General features: G+C 42.8%; 1 protein-coding gene across 1 annotated transcript in view; it reads left to right on the forward strand.

Moving 5' to 3' along the window:
• Positions 1–8,240, forward strand: part of ACER3 (alkaline ceramidase 3) — a 151,779-nt gene extending 143,539 nt beyond the window's left edge. The window contains exon 11 of the mRNA XM_055423741.2: positions 462–8,240. Within this exon, the coding sequence (XP_055279716.2) occupies positions 462–515 (54 nt within the window). The 3' untranslated portion in view covers positions 516–8,240. The remainder of the gene's footprint in view (positions 1–461) is intronic.
• Positions 8,241–16,625: the final 8,385 nt, after the last annotated feature.

Genomic DNA, 16,625 nt, shown 5'->3' on the forward strand with positions numbered 1-16,625 from the left:
TTGTGTGTATGTGTGTGTTGGAGGAGGAGGTAATGGGAGGATGGGATGGAGGAAGAAGAAGGGGATGGGGTGGAAAGAGTACAGGCTTTGGAACCAGATGCTCTTGAATCTTGTCTTTGACTTACTGCTTTATGACCCTGGGCAAGTCTCCTTTCTTCAAGTCTTAGTTTCTTCAGCAATAAAATGGAGCTATTAATACCTTAGTTGAATAGCTGTTTTAAGCATCTAAGAGAAATTAAATGCCCAGCTCCATGCTTGACAAAGTAGATGCTTAATATATTTAAATAAATAAAAATTGTTTCTCAGATATGGTGCAGACCTGGGAAGAATATGCTGTGCTTTGATTATTAATACCAGGACAACCACTAACAAACCACTGTAGTCATAGCCCATGACTTCTTCAGGGATAACATGGAACAATTTTATCTTCTTTCATTTTGTCCTAACTTGTTTCCAAACAGTTTCTCTTCGGAATCTGGCCAGTGATCCTGTTTGAGCCTCTCAGGAAGCAGTGATGAATTGTTACACCAAGAAAATAAAATAGCACGTACCCTAGGCCTAGCCAAACAAACAAGGAAATAAAGATCTACATGTTCAGATGTATTACGACCATCACAGCAAAGGAGTGACTTTCAGACATGCTGCCAGCCACACAGAGAATGAGGAATGGGACTTGTTGGATGTTTAGCTTGTGTCTTTATCTCATTTGTCTTCTCTCTCCTCATCCTCACCCTAAGATGTTTAAAAAGAAACAGACATGATGTGTATGTATATACCCGAATGCTGGAAGTATTGGGCTTCTCTTAACAGGTTAACAGTTTATGCTGATCATAGGAAGTTAACTTTTTCTCTTTTTGACAAGGCTTGCATATGAATTTTCTTAATATTGATTAAATAATGAAAACAGTCAGCTAAGGACTAGCAAAACCCCATACCCAGTTGGCCTGCTATGAGGCAGCACTTAGCTGTGTCAGCCTTGATTTATATTTTTGTCATTATCTGCCTCTGTGCTGGTCAGAGTGTTCTAAGCAAGCTCAGATCTGCCACTGGGTTCTATACTTGTCACATTCCAGATTTATGGTGGGCACTGGAGTGTCTCTGTGTGGTCACAGCCCAGTGGAGTGGGTGAGTCAGTCATCTTCTACCCTTTATGAAGGCTGCCAGGACACCTGTAGAATGTTCCACCTCCAGCCAGTTAAAGGTGGTTGTTCTGTTTCCTTTGATCTTTGCAGATCTTTAAGTTGTGACTGTTCTTATGGCTAGGCAAACATGATTGGTGGACTGACCTACTCATATTTCATCCTCCAGAATAACTTATTTGAGGTTACCAGTAAATGTTGTTGTACTCTGACTTTAAAATTATGCAATATTTGCAAGTTTTCAGAGAGTCAATAGTTATGCCCAGGAAAATGTATGGAGTTAACTAGAGCTAAAATAATCAGGATCCTATTTACATAAAGCATATTAGAATGCCTGCTCCTTCATGTTTTTTGAAGGAAATAGACATAAGGGTTGAAAACAGCTCTAACTTACTTGAACTTGTAACAGAACTACCAAAAATTAAAGTGCTAAGATATGGCAGTGAAATCTCATTGTAAGGCAGCTAATTCTATTGGAGTTGAATGTATAACAAATTGAGTCACTTGTCACAAACACAACACCTGCCTGGAGTGAAAACTTGGTTTGACCCCTTTGCTCATATGTCACCATATTTGTAGCTCTATACATTAGCATTTTTACAACTTTTCTGAGCTTATACATTATTATAAAATCCATATTGTTTGTATTACATGTTATCATTACTCCAGATTAAATTCTGAGCTACAGCTTCCAAAGGAAAGTCATTTTTTTCTTATGCAAAGGTGTAAGACACCTCTGTTGTTTTTCTGTTCTTCAGTAAGAAACTTTGGTACTAATTTAAAACCAATACAAATTTTGTTGTTTTTTTTTCCACCTGCTGACCTTAGTTTTAGTCCAAGTCCTATTTTCCTTACTTTAGCATGCCAATTGGCTGTTACTTCCACCTACTTTTATGATCCTCCAGCAAGAAAAACACTTACCAGAAAAAAATCTAAAAGAACTTTGGTTGTGCCTTAGGAAAATAGAAACTAAACAGAACCAACACAAGCCTGTAAGACTATTCTTTCTTTTGCCTCAAGATTCTGGCGTCTGGCTGCATTTCATGTACAACTACCTAGGCTGTCAACCATCTGACATTTTTTGAATAAGTCATTTCTTTCACATCATTGTCTTGTTTAACGTGTCTGGAAGGCACTGTGAGACTAAGGTTCTACAGTATTAAGGTCAGATTAAGGGTACAGAGAACATACCCTGACACTGAGGTCCTTTTGAACAATTTGTTTTGTTTCAACCACAGCCACCTGTAATTTCTTGTTGAATAAAGTTGTCCAGCAGTTTGGAGACTGTAACACTGGCCAATTTTTCAAACACCCTTGTTTCTGCTGTGAAAACAACAGCATGAAAGCTCAGCAGAAGACATTTTAGAAGGGTTGGACAGAAAGCAGAGACTAAATCAGGCTCTTTAATTTTCTGAGTTAGTTTTTGTCTCACACCTGGCTCCCTTTTTAGCAATCTATGTATTAGCACACAAAACTTTGTATCTGTACCATATCAAGTATCAGTATTACAAAAATACTGATGACTTTTGTGATACTGCTGAATCATCTTTATTTCAATGTGGCTTAACTTTTTATCCCTTCTAGGAATTTGGGTTATATTATTACAGGGTTGGATTATTACTACTCCTCTTCCCTTTATTAACATTGTCTGTTCATTTCCTGTTCCCTTTCCTGTTAACTAGGGCGTGCCAAAAGAAACCTGTTTTCTTCTGAGTAAAGAATGTTTTGTGTATATATCACTTAATGTGAAAGGTGCTCATCTATGAGCTCTACAGCAAATTGTATTTTAGAAAACATTAGACCTTTCAGCTCAGTTCAGTCCCTCAGTTGTGTCTGACTCTGCGACCCCATGAACCACAGCACGCCAGGCCTCCCTGTCCAGTACCAACTCCCGGAGTCTACCCAAACCCATGTCCATTGAGTCGGTGATGCCATCCAACCTTTTCATTCTCTGTCGTTCCCTTCTTTTCCTGCCCTCAATCTTTCCCAGCATCAGGGTCTTTTCCAGTGAGTCAGCTCTTCGCATCAGGTGGCCAAAGTGATGGAGTTTCAGCTTCAACATCAGTCCTTCCAATGAACACCCAGGACTGATCTCCTTTAGGATGGACTGGTTGGATCTCCTTGCAGTCCAAGGGACACTTGAGTCTTCTACAACACCACAGTTCAAAAGCATCAAATCTTCAGTGCTCAGCTTTCTTCACAGTCCAACTCTCACATCCATACATGACTACTGGAAAAACCATAGCCTTGACTAGATGGACCTTTGTTGACAGAGTAATGTCTGCTTTTTAATATGCTGTCTAGGTTGGTCATAACTTTCCTTCCAAGGAGCAAGCGTCTTTTAATTTCATGGCTACAATCACCATCTGCAGTGATTTTGGAACCCAGAAAAAGTCAGCCACTGTTTCCACTGTTTCCCCATGTATTTCCCATGAAGTGATGGGACTGGATGCCATGATCTTAGTTTTCTGAATGTTGAGCTTTAAGCCAACTTTTTCACTCTCCTCTTTCACTTTCATCAAGAGGCTTTTGAGTTCCTCTTCACTTTCTGCCATAAGGGTAGTGTCATCTGCATATCTGAGGTTATTGATAATTGTCCCAGCAATCATGATTCCAGCTTGTGCTTCTTCCAGCCCAGCGTTCCTCATGATGTACTCTGCATATAAGTTAAATAAGCAGGATGACAATATACAGGCTTGATGCACTCCTTTTCCTATTTGGAACCAGTCTGTTGTTCCATGTTCAGTTCAAACTGTTGCTTCCTGACCTGTATACATGTTTCTCAAGAGGCAGGTCAGTTGGTCTGGTATTCCCATCTCATTCAGGATTTTCCACAGTTTATTGTGAGCCACACAGTCAAAGGCTTTGGCATAGTCAATGAAGCAGAAATAGATGTTTTTCTGGAACTCTCTTGCTTTTTCGATGATCCAGAGGATGTTGGCAATTTGATCTCTGGTTCCTCTGCCTTTTCTAAAACCAACTTGAACATCTGGAAATTCATGGTTCACGTACTGCTGAAACCTGGCTTGGAGAATTTTGAGCATTACTTTACTAGTGTGTGCTGCTGCTGCTGCTGCTAAGTCACTTCAGTCATGTCCGACTCTGTGTGACCCCATAGACGGAAGCTCACCAGGCTCCCCCGTCCCTGGGATTCTCCAGGCAAGAACACTGGAGTGGGTTGCCATTTCCTTCTCCAATGTGTGAAAGTGAAAAGGGAAAGTGAAGTCACTCAGTTGTGTCCGACCCTTAGCAACCCCACGGACTGCAGCCTGTGAGATGAGTGCAATTGTGGGGTAGTTTGAGCATTCTTTAGCGTTGCCTTCCTTTGGGATTGGAATGAAAACACCTTTTTTAGTTCTGTGGCCACTGCTGAGTTTTCCAAATTTGCTGGCATATTGAGTGCAACACTTTCACAGAATAATCTTTTAAGATTTGAAATAACTGGAATTCCATCACCTCCACTAGCTTTGTTCGTCATGATGCTTCCTAAGGCCCACTTGACTTCACATTCCAGGATGTCTGGCTCTAGGTGAGTGATCACACCGTCGTGATTGTCTGGGTTGTGAAGATATTTTTTGTACAGTTCTGTGTATTCTTGCCACCTCTTCTTAATATCTTCTTCTTCTGTTAGTTCCCTACCGTTTCTCTCTTTTATTGAGCCCATCTTTGCATGAAATGTTCCCTTGGTATCTCTAATTTTCTTGAAGAGATCTCTAGTCTTTCCCATTCTATGGTTTTCGTCTATTTCTTTGCATTTTAGTCCTTTATGAGGATTCAAAAGAATCAATTAGCTTGCACATTTTAATAGCCTACCTCTGCTGCCATTTTTACTCCAGAAAATTGAAAGCTGTTTGACTCCTTTTAAGGAAAAACTAAGTAAAAGGTGCTGATGTTCATCTGATTGGTTGCTCTATCCACCCCTCCCAACTTGGTGCTTTCCTGAAACATTGCCACTCCTGAAATGATCTCTTTTAGCCTTGTGATACTATACAAATTAATTTGAACAGGATAAACATTTGTTTTTGAGTAATCCACAAATGAGAACCCCAAATAGTGCTATTTGGTTTAGAATTATATCAAATATTATGGTTTAATTTCAGTACAGAATTTCCACCACTGGACTTTCCTTACGCTGAGAAGGATGTTCATATACCAAGGAAAGGAAGAGATGTGAGTCAAAATCAAGAGATCAAAAATTTCAGGTATATGGTGCATGAAAATCTTTAAATGCCTGAAAAAAAATTAAGTGCTGTTTTAAGGCCAATACCTTCAGAATTTAGTCAGTGTCCCTAGAGGTGACTGTTGTTCAGTTTCTAAGCCGTGCCTGACTCTTTGCAACCCCATGGACTGCAGCACGCAGTCCCTGTCCTTCACTATCTCCTGGAGTTTGCTCAGATTCATGTCCGTTGAGTAGGTGATACCATCCAACCATCTCATCTTCTGTCGTCCCCTTCTCCTCCTACCCTCAATCTTTCCAAGCATTAGGGTCTTTTCCAGTAAGTCAGCTCTTTGCATGAGGTGGCCAAAGTATTGGAGCTTTAGCGTCAGTCCTTTCAATGAATATTTACAGTTGATTTCTTTTAGAATTCACTGGTTTGATCTCCTTACAGTCCAGGAAACTCTCAAGTCTTCTGCACCACAGTTTGAATGCATCAATTCTTCAGTGCTCAGTCTTCTTTATGGTCCAGCTTTCACATCTGTACACAACTACTGGAAAAACCATAGCTTTAACTATATGGACCTTTGTCAGCAAAGTGATGCCTCTGCTTTGAGAGGTGGCTAATAATTTAGGTTTTTCTTATGAGTCCTATGGGTTGCATATTATTTTGCTCTTGAAAAAATCATCTGTTGCTAAGTTTAACAGTTTTAGCTCTCAATTCCACATTTACATGAGAGAAAAAAATTATTTTAACCCTGTGGTTTATGATGTGCTACTGGATAAACATTTATGTAAAACTGATGTTTCAAAGAGCACCAGTTCTGAAAGGTTGTTGCTTAACCACGCAAAGACGCCGGGATTCTTGGCCTCCGGAGGAGAAGAATTCAATCCTGGGCCAGAGACGAGGCTTGATCGCTCAAAGCTTTTGTGTAATAAAGTTTTATTGAAGTATAAAGGAGATAAAGCTTCTGACATAGGCGTCAGAAGGGGGCAGAAAGAGTACCCCCTTGCTAGTGTTAGCAATGGAGTTATATACTCTCCAATTAGTTATTACAGTGAATCAAAAGAATGTCTGGAGGTTGTAAGGACCTCACTAGACTTACTCCCATAATTTACATTTTAAGATAATAGGATTAGCCAGAAGGTTTTTTCCAGAGACTGTCCTCAAGCAGGATACATGATTGTTATATAATCCTAAGGAATGTAGAGAGGAAAAAAAGTTTATCCTTTCTTCCTCCTTGAGAATTCCAGACCCCTCTCTCTTTGGGGACCCCTAGACTTCTTATCAACCTGCCTAGGAAATGACTCTCTCTTCCCCCCCTTTTCTTTTAGGAGAATTATGTTGCCAAGGGAAAGGGGCCTCATTTTCGTTCCATAACTACTTCCTGCTGTTTAGGGGAGTGGTCCCTAAATTGTTAAGGCAACATATTCTCCTAACCCTCATATTGAGGGTCTCTGATCCAGGGGCCCCAAGTAATAGTTGGAGGAGGCTGTGGCACTCGTAGGAGCTTGGACAACCATTTGTAAATTAAAAGCCTTTATGTGACTAGAAACAAATCCAATTACACAGTTACAGATGCAAGGCAAAATAGTCATTAAAAGAAGTTAAAATCAAAAGTCATATTATGGCCATAGTTACATCAGTCCATCTTAGGATTGTTAGATGTCATCAGTTTAAGAAGAGGCATCACATAGGATTGTTGTCGAAGGTATTTGCAGACTTGGAGAAAGTCTTTTCCTTGAAATGGAGATGTCCACCACGGGAAGCTTTCCACTGATGAAGAGGGGAGCTCTCCACAGACCCAGCAGTTAGACTGATTGTGGAATTCAGCATAGGAGTGAGCACGGAACAGTAAGGCATTGTCTTGAGGATCAAACGGTAGACTCAGGACTTTTGGAGTCAGCAGAAGTAGGCTCACATGGATTATCAGGCCCATCTGAAATGTACAAAGTCAGAGCATAGAAAGTAAAGACATAAAATGACGCCACTTAGTTCTGGTCAGGGTGTCACCTCTTAACTCGAGTGTGATGTACCCACGAATCAATTCTTGGCACTTTGACAGCTGTGGGAGAAGAAAGAATAACCTGGTAAGGGCCTTCCCAGAGGGGCTCAAGGAATGGGCCCCCAGACCCCAATGTTTTCATGAGGACCTCGGTTCCTGGCTCAAATAGAGGGCTGTTTGACTCAGAGGCTGGGTTAGGAGTCGTCTCCTTGAATTCTGTTAATGCCTTTTGAAAAGCTGAGAGCTGAGTTACATAACTAGTTAATTCCAAGGTCTATAACAGTGTCTGTACATAAGAAAGTCCTTCCAGAAATACATTCAAAGGGGGACAGTCCCTCCTTTTTTGGGGCAGTTCGAGCCCTCATTAAAGCTATGGGTAGGACTTTAATCCAATTGTCCTGCATCTCTTGAGTTAATTTGCACAGATGTCTTTTGATAATGTCATTAGCTTTTTCAACCTTTCCTGAGGATTGGGGTCTCCAGGAACAGTGTAAGTGATATTCTGTTCCTAATGCTTTAGACACCCCCTGAGTTACAGCAGCTTTAAAGGCGGAGCCATTGTCACTCTGAAGGCTCCATGGCAGCCCAAACTTGGGGATAATTTCATGGATTAAAATCTTTGTAACCTCCTTAGCCTGCTCGCTATGACAGGGAAAAGCCTCAATCCATCCAGTAAAAGTATCCACCTAAACTTGTAAGCAAGAATACCCATTAGCTTTTGGCAAATGAGTAAAATCAATTTCCCAGTCCTCTCCAGGATACTTTCCACTTCGTTGTAATCCAGATTTTGCTGGCTTTTCAGTCTTTGGGTTATTTTTCTGACAAACCTCACACTTTTTGATAATGTTCTTTAAAGTTTTCATTTCATTTTTACCTTCAAACAAATGAGAAGCCATCTGGTAAGTACTCTGCACCCAAATGAAAACTGGTGTAAACCCTTAAGAATTTTCCATTGAGCATTTTTAGGAATTATTAATCGTCCATCTTCAGACTGTAACCATCCTTTATCAGTAATCTTTGCTCCTCTTTTCTAATATCTTTCTAATTCTTCCTCAGTATATTGTGGTTTTTTATGTTCCACAGGACCTGTCCATATCAAAGGCGTCTGTAGTAAAGAAGTGCTTTTCTGGCTTGACAGTCAGCCAGCTGATTACCTTCAGCTACTTTCCCTGTTGTGTCCTTTGCAATGCATAACAGCTACTTCTTTAGGACAATATATAGCAGTTAAAAGTCTCTCGATCTCTCTGAAATGTTTAATAGGTTCTCCTGTTGCTGTTTTAAACTGTCTTTCTTTCCATATTGCAGCATGAGCATGTAAAGTCAAATAAGCATACTTAGTGTCGATATTTACCTGCTGCCCTTTGCTTAACTCTGAGCCACAAGCTCCGCTAACTGAGCACTGGTTCCCTGGGGGAGAGATTTTGCTTCTAAAACCTGTTCAGCAGTCACTACAGCATAACCTGCTTTACACTTTCCATCCTGAACAAAACAATTGCCATCTGTAAATATTTTCATGTCAGTATTGTCTAATGGGGTATCCATTAGATCTTTCCGAGCTGCATAGTTTAAATTGGGAACATAAACATTCCATAGTTTAGGAATTGGGAACAACTGTGATCAGGTGTTTCATTTTCCTTCTCAGGAGGGAAAGTGGCAGGATTTATATTTTCACAAACTTTAAGCTTAGTTACTGGTCCTTCTAACAACAATGACTGATATTTAAGAAGCCTACAGTCTGTCATCCAAATTTTAACCTTGAAGTGAAGTGATGTCGCTCAGTCGTGTCCGACTCTTTGCGACCCCGTGGACTGTAGCCTACCAGGCTTCTCCGTCCATGGGATTCTCCAGGCAAGAATACTGGAGTGGGTTACCATTTCCTTCTCCAGGCGATCTCCCCGACCCAGGGATCAAACCTGGGTCTCCTGCATTGGAGGCAGACGCTTTAACCTCTGAGCTACCAGGGAAGCCCCAATATTAACCTTAGAATTTACTATTCCACTCACATCAGGAGAAGTCAGTACAGTAAGGTTTCATTCAGGTGCTAATAAAGCCGCTGCCCCATTTACTCTTAGGCAGTGGGGTCACCCACATGAAATTACATCTAATTCTCTGCTTAGATAAGCAGTAGGTTGCTGGTGAGGCCCTTGGGGTTGTGTCAAAACTCCCAAGGCCACACCTTTTCTTTCAGTGACAAACAAATTCTGACCCTGTGGGCAAGCTCACAGTGGGAGCTTGCAGGAGAGCAGTCTGAAGAACCTTAAAAGCCTTTTGAGTATCTGGAGACCAAACCAGTTTGTCCGTTTGGGCCTGCTGAGTTTCAGCTATAAGTTTATATAAAGGCTGGGCAAGTTCCCCATAACTATGAATCCAAATGCGACAGTAGCTTGTGACTCCCAAAAATCCTCTCAGTTGTCTTAAAGTCAGGTAGGGGATGATTTAGTATAGGTTTAATTATCTCGGGGCCTATGACCCCAGTCTCTTCTGATATGCTTAGGCCCAGATATCTAACAAAGCTGATTTGTTGACAAAGCTGAGTCTTTTTCTCTTGATGCCTTGTAACCGCAGCCTGCCAGAAAGTTTGAGAAATCTTCTGAGGCTCATGAACAAGCTTCCTCTGTCTCAGCACAGAGCAAAATATCTACATATTGTAACACCACTTCTTCAGAGCTATTAAAGTTTTGTAGACAAACTTTATCCAAATAAGTGAGGACTGTCACGAAATCCCTGGGGCAAAACTGTCCAGGTTAACAGAAGCTGGCTGCATAGGGTCCTCAAAGGCAAATAGAAATTGACTTTCCTCCGCCAAAGGCACTGAATAGAAGACATCTTTTAAATATTTGGCTCGTTCAGGAATTTCAGACAGTAGTGTGTAAGGATTAGGCACCACCGGGTGTAAAGGAACTACAACCTCATTCGTAAATCTTGAACTAGTCTCCATTTACCATTTGATTTCTCTATTCCCAAGTAGGAGTGTTGTATGGACTGTTCCAGGGAATTAATAGTCCCTGATCTTTTAAATTCTCGATGATGGGTTTTAACCCTTCTTTAACCTCAGGTTTCAATGGATACTGCTTCTTATGTGGAAATAAGTGTGGGTCTTTGAGCTTGACAACTACAGGAATAGCATTTTGTGCTCAACCCACAGATTTTCCATCAGCCCATACTCTAGGATTTACATTTTGTTCAATTAAAGGGAGAGAAAGGGAAGGCTCCATATTCATGAAAACAGAGGCATGGACCTTGCTCAATATATCCCTTCCCAAAAGGTGTGAGGGCGACTCTGGCACAATCAGAAACTCGTGTGAAAATAGCACAGAGTAAGTCACAACTTACAGAAGAACTGAAGTAATACCTTTTGGCTCATCTAGACAGTCTCATGGAAGCAGATCGGGAAGAAAGTGGGCCAGGGGCTTCGTAAGCACAGAGTAAGTTGCTCCAGTGTCTGAAAGGTCACGCCGACCACAGGCTGAGAGTACCGGACAGAAAACGTCAGCAAAAACCCCCGCCGGAAGGTCCCGAGGAAGGTCCCGGAGACAGCCATCCACCAATCAACGGCCAGTTGCCAGGCAGACTGACGGACACAGAGGCGCCAAGACGCCGGCCAATTAAAAACCTACACGAGGCCATATAGACCAACCAGCACCTCAGGGTCCGATCCTTACCCTATATGGAAAGGGTCTGCCACATCCTCAGTCAGTTCAGTTCAGTTCAGTTCAGTCACTCAGTCCTGTCCGATTCTCCGCGACCCCATGAATCACAGCACGCCAGGCCTCCCTGTCCATCACCAACTCCCAGAGTTCACTCAAACTCATGTCCACAGAGTCGGTGATGCCATCCAGCCATCTCATTCTCCATCGTCCCCTTCTCCTCCCACCCCCAACCCTTCCCAGCATCAGAGTCTTTTCCAGTGAGTCAACTCGTCGCATGAGGTGGCCAAAGTATTGCAGTCTCAGCTTTAGCATCAGTCCTTCCAATGAACACCCAGGATCGATCTCCCTTAGAATGGACTGGTTGGATCTCCTTGCGGTACAAGGGACTCTCAAGAGTCTTCTCCAACACCACAGTCCAAAAGCATCAATTCTTCGGCGATCAGCTTTCTTCACAGTCCAACTCTCATATCCATACATGACCACGGGAAAAACCATTGCCTTGACTAGACGGACCTTTGTTGGCAAAGTAATGTCTCTGCTTTTTAATATATTATCAAGGTTGGTCATAACTTCCCTTCCAATGAGTAAGCGTCTTTTAATTTCATGGCTGCAGTCAGCATCTGCAGTGATTTTGATCCCACAGGAGCTGACTGTGGCTCAGATCATGAACTCCTTATTGCCAAATTCAGACTTAAATTGAAGAAAGTAGGGAAAACCACTAGACCATTCAGGTATGACCTAAATCAAATCCCTTATGATTATACAGTGGAAGTGAGGAATAGATTTAAGGGACTAGATCTGATAGATAGAGTGCCTGATGAACTCTGGATGGAGGTTCGTGACATTGTACAGGAGACAGGGACCAAGACCATCCCCATGGAAAAGAAATGCAAAAAAGCAAAATGGCTGTCTGAGGAGGCCTTACAAATAGCTGTGAAAAGAAGAGAAGTGAAAAGCAAAGGAGAAAAGGAAAGATATAAGCATCTGAATGCAGAGTTGCAAAGAATAGCAAGGAGAGATAAGAAAGCCTTCCTCAGCAATCAATGCAAAGAAACAGAGGAAAACAACAGAACAGGAAAAACATCCTCAGTCACCGGGGTATAAAAGTGTCGCCTCCCTTCCCACAAGTTACAGACTCCCGCCCCTCCCTGCTGGCGCCTGGGAGTTCTGCCCGAGAGCGATTGCAGCCTCTGATCACCCTTCTGGCGCTCTTTCTGTCTTGCCGCGGCGCATTCTTACAGTGTCTAAGGAAACCGACGGAGTGGCCCCCACAGTTATTAATACCTGGGGTTCCTCAGGTGTAATTAGGACAGGAGTTTGTGTGGGGACCCCTGGGCACCTGCAGTCCTGATTGTCTTGAGAGTCCGACCCCTGAAACCTATGCCTCTGGGGGCAGTCTCTCTTCCAGTGTGGTCCTTGCAGACCGGACATGGAGCCTGGGGCGACTTAGATGCCTGAGGACAATCCCTCTTGAAGTGCCCCTCCTTTCCACAGTAATAGCAAGCCCATCCCTTTTCACCTGGGTCCCTCAGGGCATTTTTCTCAGGCTGTTTAAGAAACAGCCATTGCAAGGGCTTCCGCCTGTTCCTTTGTCTTTTTCTGCCTTTCTTTTCCTCCTATTCCCTAACATAATAGACTGAGCCAATTGTAACAGATCATCTAAAGACTGATTTGGTCCATATGCCCGTTTTACTAGCTTACAGCGGATACCTGGAGCCGACTGAGTGAGAAATCCATCCTTTAAGGTCACTTTTTCCTCTTCATTTTCGGGATCAATCTCCGTGAATCTGCGAAGGGCTTCTCTCAGTCTATCTAGAAATTTACCAGGAGCTTCTTTCTACTGTTCTATGTTTGCCAATTTGCCATAGTTTAAAGGCTTAGCACACGCCTGCCTGAGTCCTTCAAGAATACATGTGACAAAATGACTCTGATCCCATCTTCCTTTAGCTGTGTTGTAGTCCCAGTCTGGTTCTGTAGTTGGGACCTCCTGATTCCTAGTGGGGAGGGTGGTTATCTCGTCCTCCCTCTTCCCTACTGATTCATTACCAAGCCATTCATCTCCATAGGCAACCACTTTTTCCAAAACTCGAGTCTTTGAGTCAGGAGTCAGCGTTTGTCCGAAGATATACATCACATCCTTCCAAGTAAGGTCATAAAGCAGAGTAACACCTTTAAAAGCTCTAATATATTTTTCTGGGCCCTCTAAGTAGTCTCCCAGATCCTCCTTGATTCTTTGTATTTCTTGATAAGAAAAAGGCTTATTAACTCTCATAGACTGATTATGTCTCCCGGTGGGTGTTTCATGAAGAGGCAACAGCTTGTGTGGCTATTCCTCGGTCTCTCTGGCTACTCTGCGCATATGATCCCAAGGATAGATTGGAGAAACCTGCTTTTCTTTATCTCTTTGTCTCCTGTCCTCCATCTCTTCTAGCAAAGTAGGAGGACAGGGGCGAGCTGAAGGTGTCACACCGAAATCGATACCTTTAGGACACAAGTCTGGCATATTTTGCAGAGAGAAAAACGGCAACACATAGGCTAGTTCTACCCATTTCCCTTGTTTTCTATCAGTTCAGTTCAGTTCAGTCGCTCAGTCGTGTCCGACTCTCCGCGACCCCATGAATCACAGCACGCCAGGCCTCCCTGTCCATCACCAACTCCCGGAGTTCACTCAAACTCATGTCCACAGAGTCGGTGATGCCATCCAGCCATCTCATCCTCGGTCGTCCCCTTCTCCTCCCGCCCCCAACCTTTCCCAGCATCAGAGTCTTTTCCAGTGAGTCAACTCGTCGCATGAGGTGGCCAAAGTATTGCAGCTTCAGCTTTAGCATCAGTCCCTCCAATGAACATCCAGGATTGATCTCCTCTAGAATGGACTGGTTGAATCTCCTTGCAGTATAAGGGACTCTCAAGAGTCTTCTCCAACACCACAGTTCAAAAGCATCAATTCTTTGGCTGTCAGCTTTCTTCACAGTCCAACTCTCACATCCATACATGACCACGGGAAAAACCATTGCCTTGACTAGACGGACCTTGGTTGGCAAAGTAATGTCTCTGCTTTTTAATATATTATCAAGGTTGGTCATAACTTTCCTTCCAAGGAGCAAGCGTCTTTTAATTTCATGGCTGCAATCAGCATCTGCAGTGATTTTGGAGCCCAAAAAAATAAAGTCTGACACTGTTTCCACTGTTTTTCCATCTATTTCCCATGACGTGATGGGACCAGATGCCATGATCTTTGTTTTCTGAATGTTGAGCTTCAAGCCAACCTTTTCACTCTCCTCTTTCACTTTCATCAAGAGGCTTTAGAGTTCCTCTTCACTTTCTGCTATAAGGGTAGTGTCATCTGCATATCTGAGGTTATTGATATTTCTCCCAGCAATCTTGATTCCAGCTTGTGCTTCTTCCAGCCCAGCGTTCCTCATGATGTACTCTGCATATAAGTTAAATAAGCAAGGTGACAATATACAACCTTGACGTACACCTTTTCCTATTTGGAACCAGTCTGTTGTTCCAAGTCCAGTTCTAACTGTTGCTTCCTGACGTGCATACAGGTTTCTCAAGAGGCAGGTCAGGTGGTCTGGGATTCCCATCTCTTTCAGAATGTTCCACAGTTTATTGTGATCCACACAGTCAAAGGCTTTGGCATAGTCAATGAAGCAGAAATAGATGTTTTTCTGAAACTCTCTTGCTTTCTCCATGATCCAGCGGATGTTGGCAATTTGATCTCTGGTGCCTCTGCCTTTTCTAAAACCTGCTTGAACATCTGGGAGTTCATGGTTTACATACTGCTGAAGCCTGGCTTGGAGAATTTTGAGCATGATTTTACTAGCGTGTGAGATGAGTGCAATTGTGCGGTAGTTTGAGCATTCTTTGGCATTGCCTTTCTTTGGGATTGGGATGAAGACTGACCTCTTCCAGTCCTGTGGCCACTGCTGAGTTTTCCAAATCTGCTGGCATATTGAGTGCAACACTTTCACAGCATCATCTTTTAAGACTTGAAATAGCTCAACTGGAATTCCATCACCACCACTAGCTTTGTTCGTAGTGATGCTTTCTAAGGCCCACTTGACTTCACATTCCAAGATGTCTGGCTCTAGGTCAGTGATCACGTCATCGTGACTATCTTGGTCGTGAAGATCTTTTTTGTACAATTCTTCTGTGTATTCCTGCCACCTCTTCTTAATATCTTCTGCTTCTGTTAGGTCCATACCATTTCTGTCCTTTATCGAGCCCATCTTTGCATGAAATGTTCCCTTGGAATCTCTAATTTTCTTGAAGAGGTCTCTTGTTTTTCCTATTCTGTTGTTTTCCTCTATTTCTTTGCATTGATCACTGAGGAAGTCTTTCTTATCTCTCCTTGCTATTCTTTGGAACTCTGCATTCAGATGCTTATATCTTTCCTTTTCTCCTTTGCTTTTCGCCTCTCTTCTTTTCACAGCTGTTTGTAAGGCCCCCTCAGACAGCCATTTTGCTCTTTTGCATTTCTTTTCCATGGGGATGGTCTTGGTCCCTGTCTCCTGTACAATGTCACGAACCTCCGTCCAGAGTTCATCAGGCACTCTATCAATCAGATCTAGTCCCTTAAATCTATTTCTCACTTCCACTGTATAATCATAAGGGATTTGATTGAGGTCATATCTGAATGGTCTAGTGGTTTTCCCTACTTTCTTCAATTTAAGTCTGAATTTGGCAGTAAGGAGTTCAAGATCTGAGCCACAGTCAGCTCCTGGTCTTGTTTTCGCTAACTGTATACATTTTCTCCATCTTTGGCTGCAAAGAATATAATCAATCTGATTTCGGTGTTGACCATCTGGTGATGTCCATGTGTAGAGTCTTCTCTTGTGTTGGTTGTTTTCTATAGAACCGGTCTAATTATAAAACAGTATTATACTTAAGAAACCCTCCAACTGACCACCATTCGCTGTCCTCCAGTGGGTACCACGGCCATGCAGTATCACATAGAAAGACCAGGTGTGTCTTTAAGCCCTGGGGATCAAATCTATCCCAGTTTTTCGATACAGTTCAAAGGAGTGAGGCTGGAATTGTTAGCTCCCATCTGTAAGAGAGAAAAAAAGTGACCAGCGCCCTCTTTCTACCAGAGGCGTCCCTCCCTGCTCTAGATGGGGGTGTAGACAGATTTTACACCAAAGCTTTTCTTTTCTGGTTGGACTTAGTCTGACCCTTACCGACTCAGGCAGCATACTCGTCCCTCCCGGTTCTACCACCGAGATGGGGTGGGGATGCACCAAGGGTAGACCTGATGGCATCCCTGACTGATGTCCAGCTCCTCACCATTTAAACCTTGCTTGTCTCTGGTGCCACCCAGGGTGCAATCAGAGTAACCTTCCAGAATGCCTCCCAGGCTAAAACGCTGGGGGAAACATTTGTCACCTGAGTGCCTGTGCACAACCCTGAGTATATTCCTGACAACAATAAGACCAATACGGACATAAAACTGAGATGTTCCTTCCAAGCGTCACCACATCAGTATAAGAGCTCCTAAGTGTCACCACACCAGTATAAGAGTCTCCTCTGGTCCACTAAGAGCCAGTGTTACCAAAGGAAAAAAATCCCTTGTAGTTCCAATCTGAGTAACCTTTAACCTCAGAGATACTCTTGGAGCTAGAGCTCCATGTAGCTTCCAAAATTTCTATGCCTAGTGAGGCTAGGCGCT

This window comes from Moschus berezovskii, chromosome 14 (genome assembly GCF_049115385.1).
Source record: "Moschus berezovskii isolate FMDL1 chromosome 14, NW_MosBer_1.0, whole genome shotgun sequence".
Lineage (NCBI taxonomy): Eukaryota > Metazoa > Chordata > Mammalia > Artiodactyla > Moschidae > Moschus > Moschus berezovskii.